At 40.4% G+C, this 15,820-nt stretch overlaps 1 protein-coding gene across 4 annotated transcripts in view; it reads left to right on the forward strand.

Moving 5' to 3' along the window:
* Window positions 1–15,820, forward strand: part of GRID2 (glutamate ionotropic receptor delta type subunit 2) — a 1,314,711-nt gene that overhangs the window by 991,641 nt on the left and 307,250 nt on the right. For all 4 annotated transcript variants that reach the window (XM_055138199.1, XM_055138197.1, XM_055138198.1 and 1 more), the window contains one exon: window positions 2,573–2,770. In XM_055138199.1, coding sequence (XP_054994174.1) covers window positions 2,573–2,770 — 198 coding nt within the window. The remainder of the gene's footprint in view (window positions 1–2,572; window positions 2,771–15,820) is intronic.

Consider the following 15,820-nt stretch of genomic DNA (forward strand, 5'->3'; position numbering starts at 1 on the left):
GTTTACTTTTGAGCCACAATCGGTGGTGCTCAGCGATTACTCCTGGCAGCCTTGAGGGGTCTTCTTAGGCCCCAGGGACTGAACCCAGGTCAGCCAGGGGCAAGAGAAGAGCCCTTCCTGCAGTTTCATCTCCCCGGCCCTAATTATCACCATTTTATATCCTAAAATATGCTGAAAGGAGAAAGTTGATGTTTCTCTCTTCTTGGACAATAAGATTCAGAATCTGATACAGTATTTCAAGCCAAACACACACACACACACACACACACACACACACACACACACACACACACACACTTCTGTCTTGATTCTCTAGCATGTGTTACTAAACCTATTACCAGGGACACATCCTCTTGGTGTTTACACGAACTGGAAAGAACGGAGCGTGGATCTGGGGTTCTGAGGCACCTCCTGTCACTCAGCTCCGTCGGTTGCCTCGGGGTCTGGCCAACAGGGAGACTCTGGGTTGTCGGAATCAGGGTCTGATTCCCTGTGATACCAAAACAGAAATGGGTGCATTTAGTGCAGATAAGTGGAGTTAACAGGAAACAAACAACAGTCACCTCCTTTACCCACCTATTAGTTACTGGTTATCTTATTTTAAAAATTTTCCCATTTTTTTAAATACTGTGGTTTACAAAGTCGACCATGATTTGTTGCAGATATTCAATATTCCAACACCAAACTGTCAACTTCCCTCCACCTCTGTCTCCATTTCCCCATCACCCCTCAAGCCCACCCCCATAGCCCACCCACAACAATTCATTCTATAGCTCTTGTTACCATGAACTGGCTAATGGAATGATCAAAAAGTTATTCCTGTTAAAAAAACTTTGTGAAATTTGTTATATCTCACCATGGAGACATTAAATCCCTGTCTGCGGTTTTGCTAAGGTGCTGTTGCAAGTTAAGCCTTCTGTGTGAATGTTAATCTTATTCTAGAGTATAAATTGATTTCACCTAATTTCAAAAATAAAAATCATTGGTAGTTTAGAAAACAAAGATTTAAAATGATATGGCCAGGGCCAGAGTGATAGTCTTGTTGGTTGCCTTGCATGTGGCTGAACCAGGTTTGATACACAGTTATTTCCCCATATGACCCTTTACTCATCTAGGGATAAGTAAGCCCTGAGCATCACCAGGGGTGACCCCAAATTAAAAAGTAAATAAATATAGGCATTACAAATATCACAGGAGCAATAGAGCTGTATGTAGGCATTGAACTTAGAAATAATCATATGGATGTGCAAAATGAAAAGGAATGCATCAAAATTTAAACTTGGTTAAGTTTTCTTGATTACTTGTAAAAGAATATTACTAAAGAAAAATAAATATTCTTTTTTACATTTTTAAAAACTTTTTACTTGCTGTTGTTTTGGGGGTCATACCTGGCGATGCTCAGGGGTGACTCCTGGCTCTGTACTCTGGAATTACTCCTGGCGGTGCTCGGGGGACCCTATGGGATGCCAGGGATCAAACCCAGGCCGGACGTGTGCAAGGCAAATGCCCTACAGGCTGTACTATTGCTCTGACCCCAACAGGGTTTTCTTGACTGTAAATAATTCCAAAATTGATCCCATGGTCATCTTGGTTTGTTACGGGGCCTATCATGGTAATTTTAGGGGAAATGTGAGTTTTCTACATGACAATATCCCTATAATAGATTCAGTGTTCTTTATAAAATACTTAGTGTGTTTGAGTAAAACCCAAAGTAAACTATGATTTTACATATAATGTAGACTGTTTTGTTAGACCCTAAGGATAAAGGATTCTGGGGTAAACTCTTTGGATAAACTTTACCCTGCCCAGAGGGTGGAACAGACTGCGTCCATGACAAATGGTTGTCGACAGATATCACTGGAGCTCAGAGATTTCTGAACATGTTTAGAAAAGAAACATTTGGTCTGCCGGCGTGTTCCAAACCAATTTAGTTCTCTTAACACCAGGTGTGCTAGGAAGTGGAGGGCCTCTATTTGTTAACTGCGAAAAATACGAAAAGGCTTAAAAGAGGCAGAAACAGAAACCAATTTGCTGGATTTAATAGACCACACAACTTACCAAAAATAGTGACTGAATTTCCCACTGTTATATTAGGCTAGTTTGCAATAAAATATCTTTATATCCAAGTCGCAAAATTATTCAGTAAATAATTCTATTTGTATATTTTAAGATCATATATAAAGTAAAACACTCATATTTTTTGGTATGTAGATGGATAACAGTTATCTCAGCTTATATGCAATAAATTCATGGTTTCTTACATATAGTTCTCTTATGAAGAAGTCTTAGGTCCTGAAATCTCAAGAAAAATGAACTGCTGATCCCTGCAGTTTTATAGTCATTTTTTATCAATTTTTATATGGTAATAATTAAATGAAAAGTAACTTGAAATGGGCTGATTAACCATTGTAAAATAGTACAATGCGCTAATGGTGTTTAAATTAGAGTACTAAATTATCTCAAATTACATAAGCAAGTTTTAAATTATAAGCGAAGCCCTTTGAATCAAACCCGCCTTGTGTTTGAGAAGCGAAATCTATTGACATCGAGGATTTCTCTTATCTCCATACAGGAGGAACCTTTTGTGATGGTTTCTGAAAACGTCTTGGGCAAGCCGAAGAAATACCAGGGATTCTCCATCGACGTTCTGGACGCCTTGTCTAACTACCTGGGTTTTAACTATGAGATTTACGTGGCTCCGGATCACAAGTATGGAAGCCCACAGGAAGACGGGACGTGGAACGGCCTGGTGGGGGAACTCGTCTTTAAGGTAAGGGTCTATCGGTGCTTGTAGTTTGACATGGAGAAGCTGAATTCATATAAAATAATTGCAAAGCGAAGTTTCAGCATGTCGTAGTGAACTAATAGTACATGTTACAGATCTGTGGGGAAGAAAATTTAAAACAGAATAAAGCTAAATTTAAGATGTTCTAACATTACAAAAAGAAGTTATTGTTGTTAAATTGTTTTTAAATATTTGTGTTCGTAAATGATGATATTGAAGTCACAGAGCAACTTGCAAATAAAATTCAGATGTTCATAAAAATGTTTATTTTCTTTTCAAAGGAATAAATCATAATCACTTAGAAGCCAGTCATTTAGTTTGAGGATCTAAACAGAACGTATCTAGATTGTATTTTTCCCTTTGTATTTTTTTTTTTTTGGTTTTTGGGTCACACCCGCAATGCACAGGGGTTAGTCCTGGCTCTGCACTCAGGAATCACCCCTGGCGGTGCTCAGGGGACCATATGGGATGCTGGGAATCGAACCCGGGTTGGCCTCGTGCCAGGCAAACGCCCTCCCCGCTGTGCTGTCACTCCAGCCCGTCCCTTTGTATTTTAGTCAGAGTAGGAGTGTTTATATGCATTTGGGGGACTAAATAATATGACACGTCTAGATTATATTTTCCCTTTGTATCTTAATTAGAGGAGGAGTGTTTTTACACCTTTGGGGGGACACACCCACGGGTGTCGGGGACCCCTCCGGATGTGTGGGGGTCCAGCCACCGGAATCTGAAGTCTGCCTTGTGCAGGGAGGTGCCACCCCGCTGTCTCGGACACCAGGTCCAGTCACCAGGGCGTTGAAACGTCACTGTCTTTCCCGCTATTTCTCTAGGTTCCGATTCACGCTTTGAAGCGCTGATATTCATTGTCCACGGGATGATTACTGTGATTTGCTGGTGGTTTTCTGTGTAGTTGATCTGACATCTGTGATTCGCTGTTTCCCCTCGGTCAGCTGTGCTGAGGGTCGTGCCTGGCTCTGCTCAGGACCGTGTCCCCTCTGGGCTCTGCCCTGGCAACTCTGGGGACCAGATGGGCAGCAGGGCCTCAGGACAGGGTCAGCGATGTCACACCTTGCTTCTAGCCCCGATCTGGACCTGTGATGTTTTTCTCCTCTTCTCCCTTTTCTGGTCTTTTTTTGGGGTTCACTGAGGGTCTTAATGGTTGAGTTTAATATCTTTATTGCCTTTCTAGATGTAACCCTGGATGTCTGCCTGTCATGGTTTGTTCAGAAATTATAAGATACATTGTGAATTTATTGCATTTTATTTCATCAATATTTTACCACTAAATAGTTTTAGAAAGGAAAGTAGCAATATAATCTCACTGATACTAATTCTCTCCTTTATTTATAATTAGGTCATTTATTTATGATTTATGAGCTTAGCAGTTAAATGTAATTTTTACTTATAATAACACTGTTTGTAAAATATAGCACTGTAGCACTGTCGTCCCTTTGTTCATCGGTTTGCTGGAGCGGGCACCAGTAAGGTCTCCATTGTGAGACTTTTTGTTACTGTTTTTGGCATATCGAATACGCCAAGGGTAGCTTGCCAGGCTCTGCCATCCCGGCGGGATACTCTCAGTAGGTTGCTGGGCTCTCCAAGAGGTGTGGAGGAATCGAACCCTGGCCGGCCACGTTTAAGGCAAATGCCCTACCTGCTGTGCTACCACTCCACCCCGTTTGTAAAATATAAAAAGAGAAAAGGCAATTTTTTTAATTTAATAATTTATATACAATTTTTTCTGTATCCTGGGCCCCTATGAGGGCCTGTGTATCATTTAGTTCAGCCTGAAAAATGTCCTTTGTTGTAATGTTTTGAGTTCACTTCAGGTGGCATGTAATATTAACTTCTGTTTGTCTTAAAATCCTCCTTATTCATCCTGATTTTAAATGATATTCTCATTACATGCAAAATTCTGAGTTGACATATATTTATTTTAATGTCCATGTTAATATGTCAAGCAATTTATTTTGCCATGTAATGTTTCAGAGGAGGAAAGCCAGCATTAGTACCAAATTTTTACTATGATCTACCTAAATATGGTTTCTTGTGTATTTAATCTACTAAGTTTCCATGAGCTCCTAAGATGTTTAATATATCACTGTATTACAGTATCACTGTCATCCCGTTGTTCTCGATTTACTCGAGCAGACAACAGTAACATCTCTATTTCTCCCAGCCCCGAGATTTTAGCAGCCTCTCCTTACTCATCTTTCCCAGTAAATGTTGACAATTATTTCTATGAATTTTTTTTCTGAACATTGTCTCTCGGTCACTTTGATCTTATTTACTTTATTAAAATATTTTTACTCTTGGAGTCCGAGACATATTCCAGCAGGTAGGGTGCTTGCCTTGCATGAGCCTAGCCAAGTTCAGACCCAGTATCTCACGTGGCCCTGAGCAACCCGGGAAAAGTTCCTGAGCAGGAGGAGGCCCTGAGCATCCCCATATGTGCCCATAGAACAAACAAACAAAAAACTAACTTAGAACCATAACGAAACATACTTTTACTCTCACTTAGTTCAGGCCATTTATCTTCATCCTTTGCCAAATTCACAATGCCTTCTCAGGACAGAGCTAATTTTCCGTCAAGTCTGTTCTTTTCTCTTACTCCTCTTGAGTCTATTTTAAATTGAGATCGCGTATCTCTAGATGCCTAGATGTCTTCAATATCTATGGTAAGAAATAACATGATTTCAAATCATTTTAATTATTAATGACATCTTTTCTTGTCATTTTTTATATTTAAATAGTGCCTTCAATTTTTTATCATTCCAACATTTATGTCATTTCAGGATAAATTTATGTTGACTATTAACTACAGATGACATTTTCCCAGTTCTTTACATAACTAGTCCTAGTCACTTGAGTATTAAACATTGTTTGGTCGATGCTCTTTTTCCCAGGGGGTGTTGGGCCTCACCTTGGGTGCCAGGAGGCAGTGTAGGATGCTGGGCCCTAAGCCACGTAGCTCTGGAGCACTGGGAATTGTGATCCTGGAGCATCTGAGTGCTCTGTGATGCTCAGAGTGATTTCTTTTCCTTTTTCCTTTTTTTAAATTGAATCACCATGAGATAACCTCACAAAGTTTCATGTTTGAGTTACAATCATACAATGATCGAACACCCATCCCTTCACTAGTGACCTCAGTGTCCCCCCACTTTCCAGCCCTCCCCCTGCCTCCCTGGCAGACAGTTTCTCCCAGACTCTCTCTCTACTTTTGGGCATCATGGTTTGCAATCAGACACTGAGAGGCCATCACATTTGGTCCTTTATATACTTTCAGCACACATCTCCCATCCTGAGCGATCCCTCCAACCATCATTGACTTAGTGATCCCTTCTCCATGTCAGCCGCCTCCTCCCCCAGCTCATGAGGCGGCTTCCAACCATGGAACAATCTTCCCGGCCCTTGTCTCTACTGTCCTTGGGTGTCAGTCTCATATTATGTTATTTTTTTTAATAAAAATATTATTTTATTAAATCACCATGTGGAAGATTACAATGCTTTCAGGCTTAGGTCTCAGTTATACAATGCTGAAACAACCATCCCTTCACCAGTGCCCATATACCACCACCACCAAAAAAAAAAAAAAAACCACACAGTACATCTCCCATCCTGCCCCCCTACCCCCGCCTTGTAACTGATAAGTTTCATTTTACTTTCTGTTTACTTTGGTTAAATTCAAAATTTCAACACAAACCTCACTATTGTTGTTAGGAGTACCCCCACTAGATTCAGATCTACTGTGAAGACAAATGAAGTCGCGCGGCCGCTAGTGCGGCCGGGCGGTTTTGAATTTCCGTACTTTAACAACTAAGTCCAGGGAGATTTCTTCCAGATGTTGGATTATTGCAGGCTTGAAAGTCCAATCTGTGGTCATCTTAATAAGGCGGACACCGCGCCCTTCATCCCCGGAGAGAAAGAGGCGAGAGAGAGAGAGAGAGAGAGAGAGAGAGAGAGAGAGAGAGAGAGAGAGAGAGAGAGAGAGAGAGAGAATACCTTTCCCCTCCTGGGCGGGCACGGGGCTGAGGCTTAGTTCTCAGGCTGGAGACATTCTGCGAGGGGTTGCCCATGCCGAAAAAGGTTTTGCTGGGTCTGGATTCAGACTCATGCAGCTGCGGAGAGGCCGTAGATGCGTGCGGCCCCCGGGATCACATCTCGGCGGTCTCATATTATGTTATTTTATATACCACAATTGAGTGCAGTCATTCTATGTCTGTCCCTCTTTTTTTGAATCATTTCCCTTAGCATGATACTCTCCATGTCCATCCACTTGTAAGCAAGTTCATGGCTCCATCTCTTCTAACAGCTGCATAGTATTCCATTGTGTAGTTGGACCAAAGTTTCTCTAACCAGTCATCTGTTCTTGTGCACTCGGGTTGTTTCCAGATTCTGCCTATTGTGCACAGTGCTCCAATGAAGATACAGGTGCAGATGTCATTTCTGCTGTGCTTTTCTGCAGCCTCGGGATGTATTCCCAGAAGTGGCATTGCGGGCTCTGAGTGATTTCTGCAGGTGGCACTGGTTTCTCAGTTCCTCCCTCTGAGATGCCAGTGTAGTTGGTGAAGAATTGTCAGGAGACCGCTGAGCACTGCTTTGTCGACTCTGCGGCCAATAAACCCCCTAAAACTAAAGCCAAATAAAGAATAAAATTATTGTTACTGTCACTGTCATCCTGTTGTTCATCGATTTGCTTGAGCGAGCGCCAGTAATGTCTCCATTGTGAGGCTTGTTACTGTTTTGGACTAGAATAATATCAAGAGAGTCTTCACAAAGTTTTCTACTTCAGTGTCCTGTAGAAAAATCATTCAACATTGAAAAATCATTCAATAATTAAAAATCATTTAAAAACCCATTCAATACTGAGTGCAACAATTAATAAAGGGTCTTTTTTAAGAGACAAAGTTTGAAAGTGATAAAATAATTAAAAATCATAAAATGGGGGAAAGAAAATATCTCAGAGTCAACTGTAGTCTGAGCTGCTTTAACATCAATATGGGGATGTAAACTTAGAACTCTAGATGGAAGCTTACAATGTTATCGAGATGAAAATTCATAGAAAACTTTTCATTTTAATCTTTAACTTGCTATTTCCAACAATTTCTGTGATTTCACATCTCTAAGCCATCTTTGACAGGCTTCTCATTCAGGGTTTAGTGGAGAGCTATGAAAATATTATGACCTTTTGCTTTCCTGATTCCTCCATGTATTCTTTGGTCCTCAGTGCAGCAGAAAGACCATGAATTGAATTGGTTCAATTAAGTGTGGACACATTTCCTAGATCTGTGTCTCAGTGTGTTTTTAACCCCTTTGAGTTGTAGTTTTTGCGTCAGTGGAATTGAACTATTATGAAAGTTAACCTAGAAAATAAATTTGGGAATGCAAATGAGTGGTCTCATATTATCTGAAGAAGGTCCAACAGGCATAATAATCTTTTAAAGTTCTCTCTCTCTCTTTCTTTTGTGTGTGTGTGTGTGTGTGTGTGTGTGCAGAGTTCAACATGTTTTTTGAAGATAGGCTGACAGGATTTGCTGATAGATTCTAAAGTGAGATCAGAGAAATAGCAAAGCCAATAATATCTACTCACAAGAATTTTTATCTATCTCCAACTGCAGCAATAGAAAAATATTTTCTTTGTTCCCATTTTTCATCATCTCCACTTGCTGTCTTGCTTCTAGGCACCTCTCTCCCCTTCCCCTGGGGCCGTGGCTGCAGAGTCCCAATTATCCTCTCTTTCCACTCTTGACTACCTTCAATGTCTTTTTAACACACTGCAGAGTGAGCCAGTATCTCTTCTACTGCAACTCCTTTGAGCATTACTCCTATAGAGTCAATCAGTCTTGGGACTGATTTGCATAGGAGTAAGACCAACTCCCTTTGTGACCTTGCCCATCCCCCTCTGTCTCTGCTCTAAGCACTCACTCCTTTGTCTTTCTAAATTATTGAACTTGGTCTTTGGCACTTCCTGTCCTATCTTGTTAAAATGTTCTTCCTCCAGAACCACCCCTTCCCCATCCTGTCCTGTCTTTATTTTCTTCTCGCTGCTTCCAAGTTCTCAGAGCGACCTTCTGCGGTCACTCTAAAGAAACACTCACTCACTAAATCCCCTGGTACCTTTGTTCTGTTTCACTGTTTTTATAAGCATGTGTCACCATTATACTCTATACCTACTTATTATTCTGTCTTGCCTTGATATAATTCAAGCTTAATTAGGTAGAGAACTTATACATTTGATTTATCACTAAAACTTCATAATCTAGAACACGTCTGGGTATAAAATTATAAGTCATAGTCAAATATTTTTTAAACTAGTTAAAATGCTCTTCTACTTAAAATCTTCAGTAGCTTATCATTGTCCTTTAAGAAAGTTGTTCAATTTTCTATAGCCTATTAAGTTTGGCTTTACTAAAAAAATATTTATTGAAAGGCAAAACTTGGAGATTTTGTTCCTGTCTTTTTAAGCTTTTGTCCACATATTATATTGTTCATCATAATCCATCATTTACTTCATGGCAGTTGAATTGACAGTGGGACTATTCACAGGCACAGTTAAAACCATGGAAGAAAATACTGGATGGAGTTTGAATATTTGCCATTGAAACAAATATTTTGAAGTGAATATAATAGTAACTGATCTTTTTTTTTTTCTATCAGTGCCGATGGAAGGGGCACACAGAGCCAGGGTCAGACCCCAGGACCCTGGCACGTTCTCCAGTGCTCCACCACTTGTGTTCTATTGCAGCTCTGCAAAAGCATCTTTAACTAGCCAAGTGCCAATCCAAATATTTAGGGGTTCTGACATCTCAAACCTTTTGAACAGTTGTCAGAAAATATATAATTATTATTCTCATATCCATATGAATATTATGAAATACATAAACACAGTATTATAAAATACACAAGCAGGTGCATAAAACTTGTCATTTGCTTAAGGTCATGTCGCTAATAAGTGAAAAAACTAGAATATAAGCTTAAATTGTTTGCCACCTTAGCAAGTCCAGTCTCATGACAATGGAGTGAAAGAAAATACTCAGAAAGGTTTGAGCACAGATTTTCTAGCATTGCATATTTGAAGAAAATGACCTCGTTGGAGATTGCATGGGGATGAGTGAGAGAGGAAAAATAAAATCTTATCGGGAAGGATTAGGAGAGTGCCTGCAGCTACCGGCATCTCGGGTTTTCCGAGCGACGTATCTTCCCAAGGTCCAGGGCATTCCCCTTTCTGAGAAAAAAGCTAAGACTGCTTAGAAAGGCATGCATTTCTTTGGTCTCACTTTTCCTCTCTCATTTTATCAAAATCCATATGGATCACTTTTAACTTCACTATTCCTCTCCAAGGCAGTTGTCCTTAAATGTCTTGAATTCTCAACTGTAGCTAAATGTATACATTGTTTGCCAAGAAGTTTAAACTACTCCTATCTTTCTCCTCTCTCTTGGTCATTTTCCACAACTATTGGTTATCAAGCACCACTATTGTACTTCTTTTCAAATGAATATGGTGGAGATCATATTAATTTTGAAAAATATGTCATATTCTATTTATAAAAATCCCTAATTGATTCATCAAATTAGAGATAATTTTTGACTTATATTTTATGCATAAATTATTGCATCAATCAGAGTATTGTAAAGTCAAAGTGATATAAAGATTGGGACTATTATGAGAAAATTGTGTGTGTTGTTATCTTCATACAAGTAATCTTCAAGGGGTGAAATAGGAATAAAGATAGAGATCAAAGGTAAAAGCAAAATATTTAAGTGAAAGGTTGGGAATTGTAGCAAAAGGTTGGGAGAGAGAGAATGGGAAAGAGGGACAGGAAGATTTTTCTCTGCAAGTCCTTTTGAAAACTTAGAGATTTTATTGTGTGTTTTGAACAGTGTATGCTATATTCTTCTGCTCACCCTCACACTTTCTTTAATATATTCTACTTTCTGGGTGCGTTGCCTAACACCACAAGAACTAAGGAATGGAAGACATCGGTATTGCATTCAGAGATCTCGTAATGTACATGGGAACCAAATAGCTAAATAAGTAACATTCTAATGGAGACCAGAGGGCAGAAAGGGGCTAGAGGGAAACTGAGGAAAGATTCAGCATCTGCCTGGGTGATGCCAAGACTTCGTGGAAGAGGAATTTGAGCGAGATACTAAAGATGACTCAGAAGGTGAGAAGCAAAGGTTGGAATAACTTTGAAAGCATGAATTCCAAACTACAAAGTTCGGGCAGTATCAGGTAGTCAGTGAAAAACTATGAAACATTTTTAAAAAAAAAATAGAAAGGTTGATGTTAGTAGGAGTTATTTAGGAAGGGAGAGGATTTAGGGTAGAGGGTTGGTTTAAATGAGGAAGGGAACGGGCGAAGGGCGGTTGTTCTCCAGGGAGGGGAACAGCACAGGAGAGGGGAACAGCACAGTCCCTGAGGCACAGGAGAGGGGAACAGCACAGGAGAGGGAACAGCACAGTCCCTAAGGTCCAGGACAGCAAAAGGATATCAACAAAATGAAAGATTTTGATTGCTTGAAGATTTTGATGGCTTGACTGTCTGGAAGCTCCATTCTGTTTTCTGAGGAGGGTCCATAGTGTCTTCCCAGAAGGCTGAACCAGTCAATACTCTCACCTGCCGTGGACACAGGTCCCTTCCCCACACCCACACCAACACTGGCTGCTGCTGTTGTTTGCTGAGTGAATGCCACGCTCTGATGTCAGGCGATAGCTCGTGGTTGTTTTGATCTTGACCAAATATTCACTGATTAAACTTTTCAGGCTATATCAAGTCTAGTCGGGTAAGAAGTTCAAAAGCTCTTGAGGTCATAAACCACATTGTTTGTGTTGTGGAATGGTGAGTGTTGAACTCTGACGTGCTGCATATGTACGCATGAGTACAGGATGGATCTAAGTAAGCATACGTGTAGGATGACTCTAGCTACATGTGCACATGTACACATAGTATGGATTTGGACCGTGGATATGAGAGATCAAGTTGTGTGTAGGCAAGTAGAAGAGAAGCAAATAACCCAAAAACATTTGTAGCTGATCAGGATAGATTTAACACTGATGAAAGAGAAGTGGGGAAAAAAGATATTTGTAATAGGAAATGAATTATGTACATGCAAATGACTTAGTGAATTGTAGGGCCAATTTTCTAAATTTGCAGGTGATGTTTAATTGCCAGACATTGCAAACAGTAAGGAGCAATTCAATCAGATAAAGGACTTGAATCATTAAGTACTTGGTGTAATAGAGAGTAAGCACAGATAAGCAATGAATAATAAATCTGAAATTAAAATTAAAGAACACAGTGAGTTTGCCTCAAAAGGAATACTGCTATCCAGACAGTGCTTAGAGTTTTAAAGAGAACTTGGAAACAAGGATACACTAAATTCAGTAAAATATGTGTAAACCTTAAAAGGTTTGGTATGTTCTAGGTCATAAATTAACAGATGATAACATCACTCAAAGCCACGGAGGCATGAAGACCAGCAGTATGATGAGAAAACCTCGTAATTTAAAAATATATAAAGCCTGAAATCTACTTTTGGCTATTGAAATGGTTTTGAAATGCCATCTGTTAACTAGATTTAAATTTGCTTTGGGTCATGGTTGGGGGGTAAAATTAATGAGCACAGTAACATCCAAAAAGAAAACAAAGTGTAGGATAGTCTAAATAACTTTGAAAATAATTTCATCTCTAAAATATATATATATATGATAACATGAATATGTAATAGTATGCTCGAGAATGACTGTCCACTTTAGTAGAATGCATGTTTTAGAAAATAGTACTCTATTAGCTTAAAATTATGGAGAAATATAGTTTTGTGGTATAGAGATATCCCTGATGCTATAGAGAATGCACCTCCTTTTTTCTCCTTGTTGAGTACTTTAGCTATTAACTAAACAGGCAAACCTTAAAGTTGAGGAAAGTTAGAAACAACCTTTATAACAGAAAACCCAAATTCAGAATCTTTAACCGTTCACTAGTATTTCATGATGAACGTGCCAACCCTGTTTGAGAAATCCGCTTTGGTTTTCTATTCCAATGGCCCAAGTGGACTCTTACAAGTACCCTTACCTTGCAAGGAAATTCTGGGTTTGCTTTTGCCTTCCATTCAGATACTTCAGATTTTAATTGAAATTAAATTAAATCTTAACAATTTAAATTTAAATCTTTATGATTGTGTTTTTTCTCATAATTTGATGATTATAAAGTGACAGGCTTTAAAAGGGTAAAGGATTCCCTGACTAACGACAAACAGCCGCTCACACAGGCTCCTAACGCGTGACTCCTCAGGGCTGAGCGTGCCTGCGACTCGTTTGATACGTGACTTAACGCTGCGCAGAACAGAAGCACAGATTTGCTTCTTGGTTCCCTGTCTGTGTAGAGAACTTGCACGTCCCCCTGCTGGGCTCCAAAGACACTGACAGTAAAGGTCTCCGACGAGTTCTGAAGCGACTGGACATGTTAAAGTGATGAAGATAAAAATCCTCCCCACCGTCCTCATTAGTCCTGTTCCCGTTTCACTGGGTGTGTGTTTGCAATCTGAGCACTGCAGACAGATCACTTCTCGAGGCCTTGCTCCGGCTGCATCCTGACGCCCCCTCCGATTGTTCAAAGTCTGCACATGGCTGAAGTTCTCTTTCTGCTGATCCCTTCCTTTGAAGGCCGGAGCCTCCCCTCTGGGGAGCTGCAGGAGTGGGTTTATTTTTAAATCCCTTTTAAGGCTGCAGGATAACGCCTGAACTCCTGAAATTCATAAATAACTTGTAGTTAGCTGCTCAGAATTGAAAAGGTATTTACTGGGGCCTAATAAGGAACTGGCATTGTAGAAAGATATAAAATATAGAATATAGAGTGCTTGTCCTCCCCAAACTAGACAGATGTGAGAAGCAGGTAGGATGAGAGAGAGAGAGAGAGAGAGAGAGAGAGAGAGAGAGAGAGAGAATATGAGAGAGAGGGAGGGACTGAGGGAGGGATTGAGAAGGGGAAAGGGAGGGGTGAAAAAGGGAGGGAAGGAAGAAGAGGAGGGATTTAGAGAGGGGGATGGAGGAGGAAGAGGAGACAGGGAATAGAGATAAAGTGAGGGCGTGACTGAGAGAGAGAGAGAGAGAGAGAGAGAGAGAGAGAGAGAGATCCAATGTACATTCAGTAACTGCCTTGCTCTCTACACTTCACCTTTTGGCGAAGTCTCCAGTCCCAAGGCTGAGGCGTCAGTTCTCAGCAGACCTCTTCCGTATTTCTTTCTTCACGTCTTTTCCCCTGAACTTCAGCCTTATTGCTAGAGACCCAGTGGCTCCCCAGGACACCTGTCAGGAAGCAGCTCCCGAGGGCAAGGCTCCCTCACACGATCTTCCACAGCTGCCCCAGGGACAGGTCGCAAGTTGCTCTCGATCATCTTTCCTGTCTTATCTCATACATGAGGACTCCAGCAATCACATACACACACACACACACACACACACACACACTCACACACACAGACATATAACAAATCTATTTCACATTTCTTGCTCCAGCAAAACTTAAAGAAATGGTAAATGAAATTATCAGAATATAAATCAGCAAAAGTCAATATTAAGTCATTAATTGGTATATGATTTCCATATGAAAAAAGGAAAATCAAGTAGTAATTTAATACAACAGTGTACTGCCCATTCTTATTTACAAAAATAAGTTTCAAACTCTGGGTCTAAAACATATTACATTAAATCTTTGTTATATTCTTTAATTACATCACCATGAGATGCACACTTGCAGAGTTGTTCACGGTTGGGTTTCAGTCATGCAGTGTTCCATCCCTGCCCCTCCACCAGGGCACATTGCCCACCACCGGGTTTCCCAGGTTCCCTCCAGCTCCCCACCCCCCTCCTCTGGGCCTACCTCTATCCAGGCACTTTTTCTCCTCCTCTTCCTTCTCCTCCTCCTCCTCCTCCTCCTCTTTCTCCTCCTCTTTCTCCTCCTCCTCCTCCTCCTCCTCCTCCTCCTCCTCCTCCTCCTCCTCCTCCTTCTTCTTCTTCTTCTTCTTCTTCTTCTTCTTCTTCTTCTTCTTCTTCTTCTTCTTCTTCTTCTTCTTCTTCTTCTTCTTCTTCTTCTTCTTCTTCTCCTTCTCCTCCTCCTCCTCCTCCTCCTCCTTCTTCTTTCTTCTTCTTCCCTCTTCCTCCTTCTCTTCCTCCTTCTCTTCCTCCTTCTCTTCCTCCTCCTCTTCTTCTTTCTCCTCACCCTTCTTTCCCCTTTTGGGCATTATGGTTTGCAATAAAAGCAATTAAAATTTGTCATGTTTGTTCCTTTAGCCTACTTTCATCACTCAGTTATTGTCCAGAGTGATCATTTCCCCTATCATTGTCATAATGATCTCTTCTTTTTCCCTTCTCTTTCCCAGCTGCCCTCCCTCACCCCCCTCCACACACCATGACTTGAGGCAAGCTTTCAACCATGGACCATTCCTCCTGGTCCTTGTTTCTACTCTCCTTAGGTATTAGTCTCATACGATATAGTTTTATCCCACAAATGAAACCAATCATTCTATGTGTGTCCAAAGAGATGATTTCAGTATGAAAAAACCATCCATGCCATACTCCATCTACAAACTCCCAGTGGTTTTACATCTTGTTCATTGCAAGAATTATCCAAATGCTTAAAATCATCTAGAATGCCTTCTACTTATACACCCATCACTGTTTTCATCACTTTGTCATAACTACATCCCTCTGATGAATATTGATCAGGAATAAATTTAAAAGAATAAAATAAAAGTAAAATTAAGAAGCACATAAATGCTAAAAGAAAAAGTTTCTTCCAGGAAACAAAGGACTCATATGCAACTGATAGAAGAAAAGTTGATCAAATAACTTGATTTAATGTTTAGAGTTTAGGCTGTGTATTTACGGTAGTGTTGGCATTTGGTCTTGGTGCACAGTTCCTCTCACGGCCCAGGAATGCCAACCCCTCCTTCCCATGCAGCTCTGTCTTCTTCAGTTCACCCACTTCCTCATTCTCAGCTTTATGCCAGTGCCCACAGTTCGTTTATACCCTGT

Source organism: Sorex araneus, chromosome 5 (genome assembly GCF_027595985.1).
Source record: "Sorex araneus isolate mSorAra2 chromosome 5, mSorAra2.pri, whole genome shotgun sequence".
NCBI classification, from domain to species: Eukaryota; Metazoa; Chordata; class Mammalia; order Eulipotyphla; family Soricidae; genus Sorex; species Sorex araneus.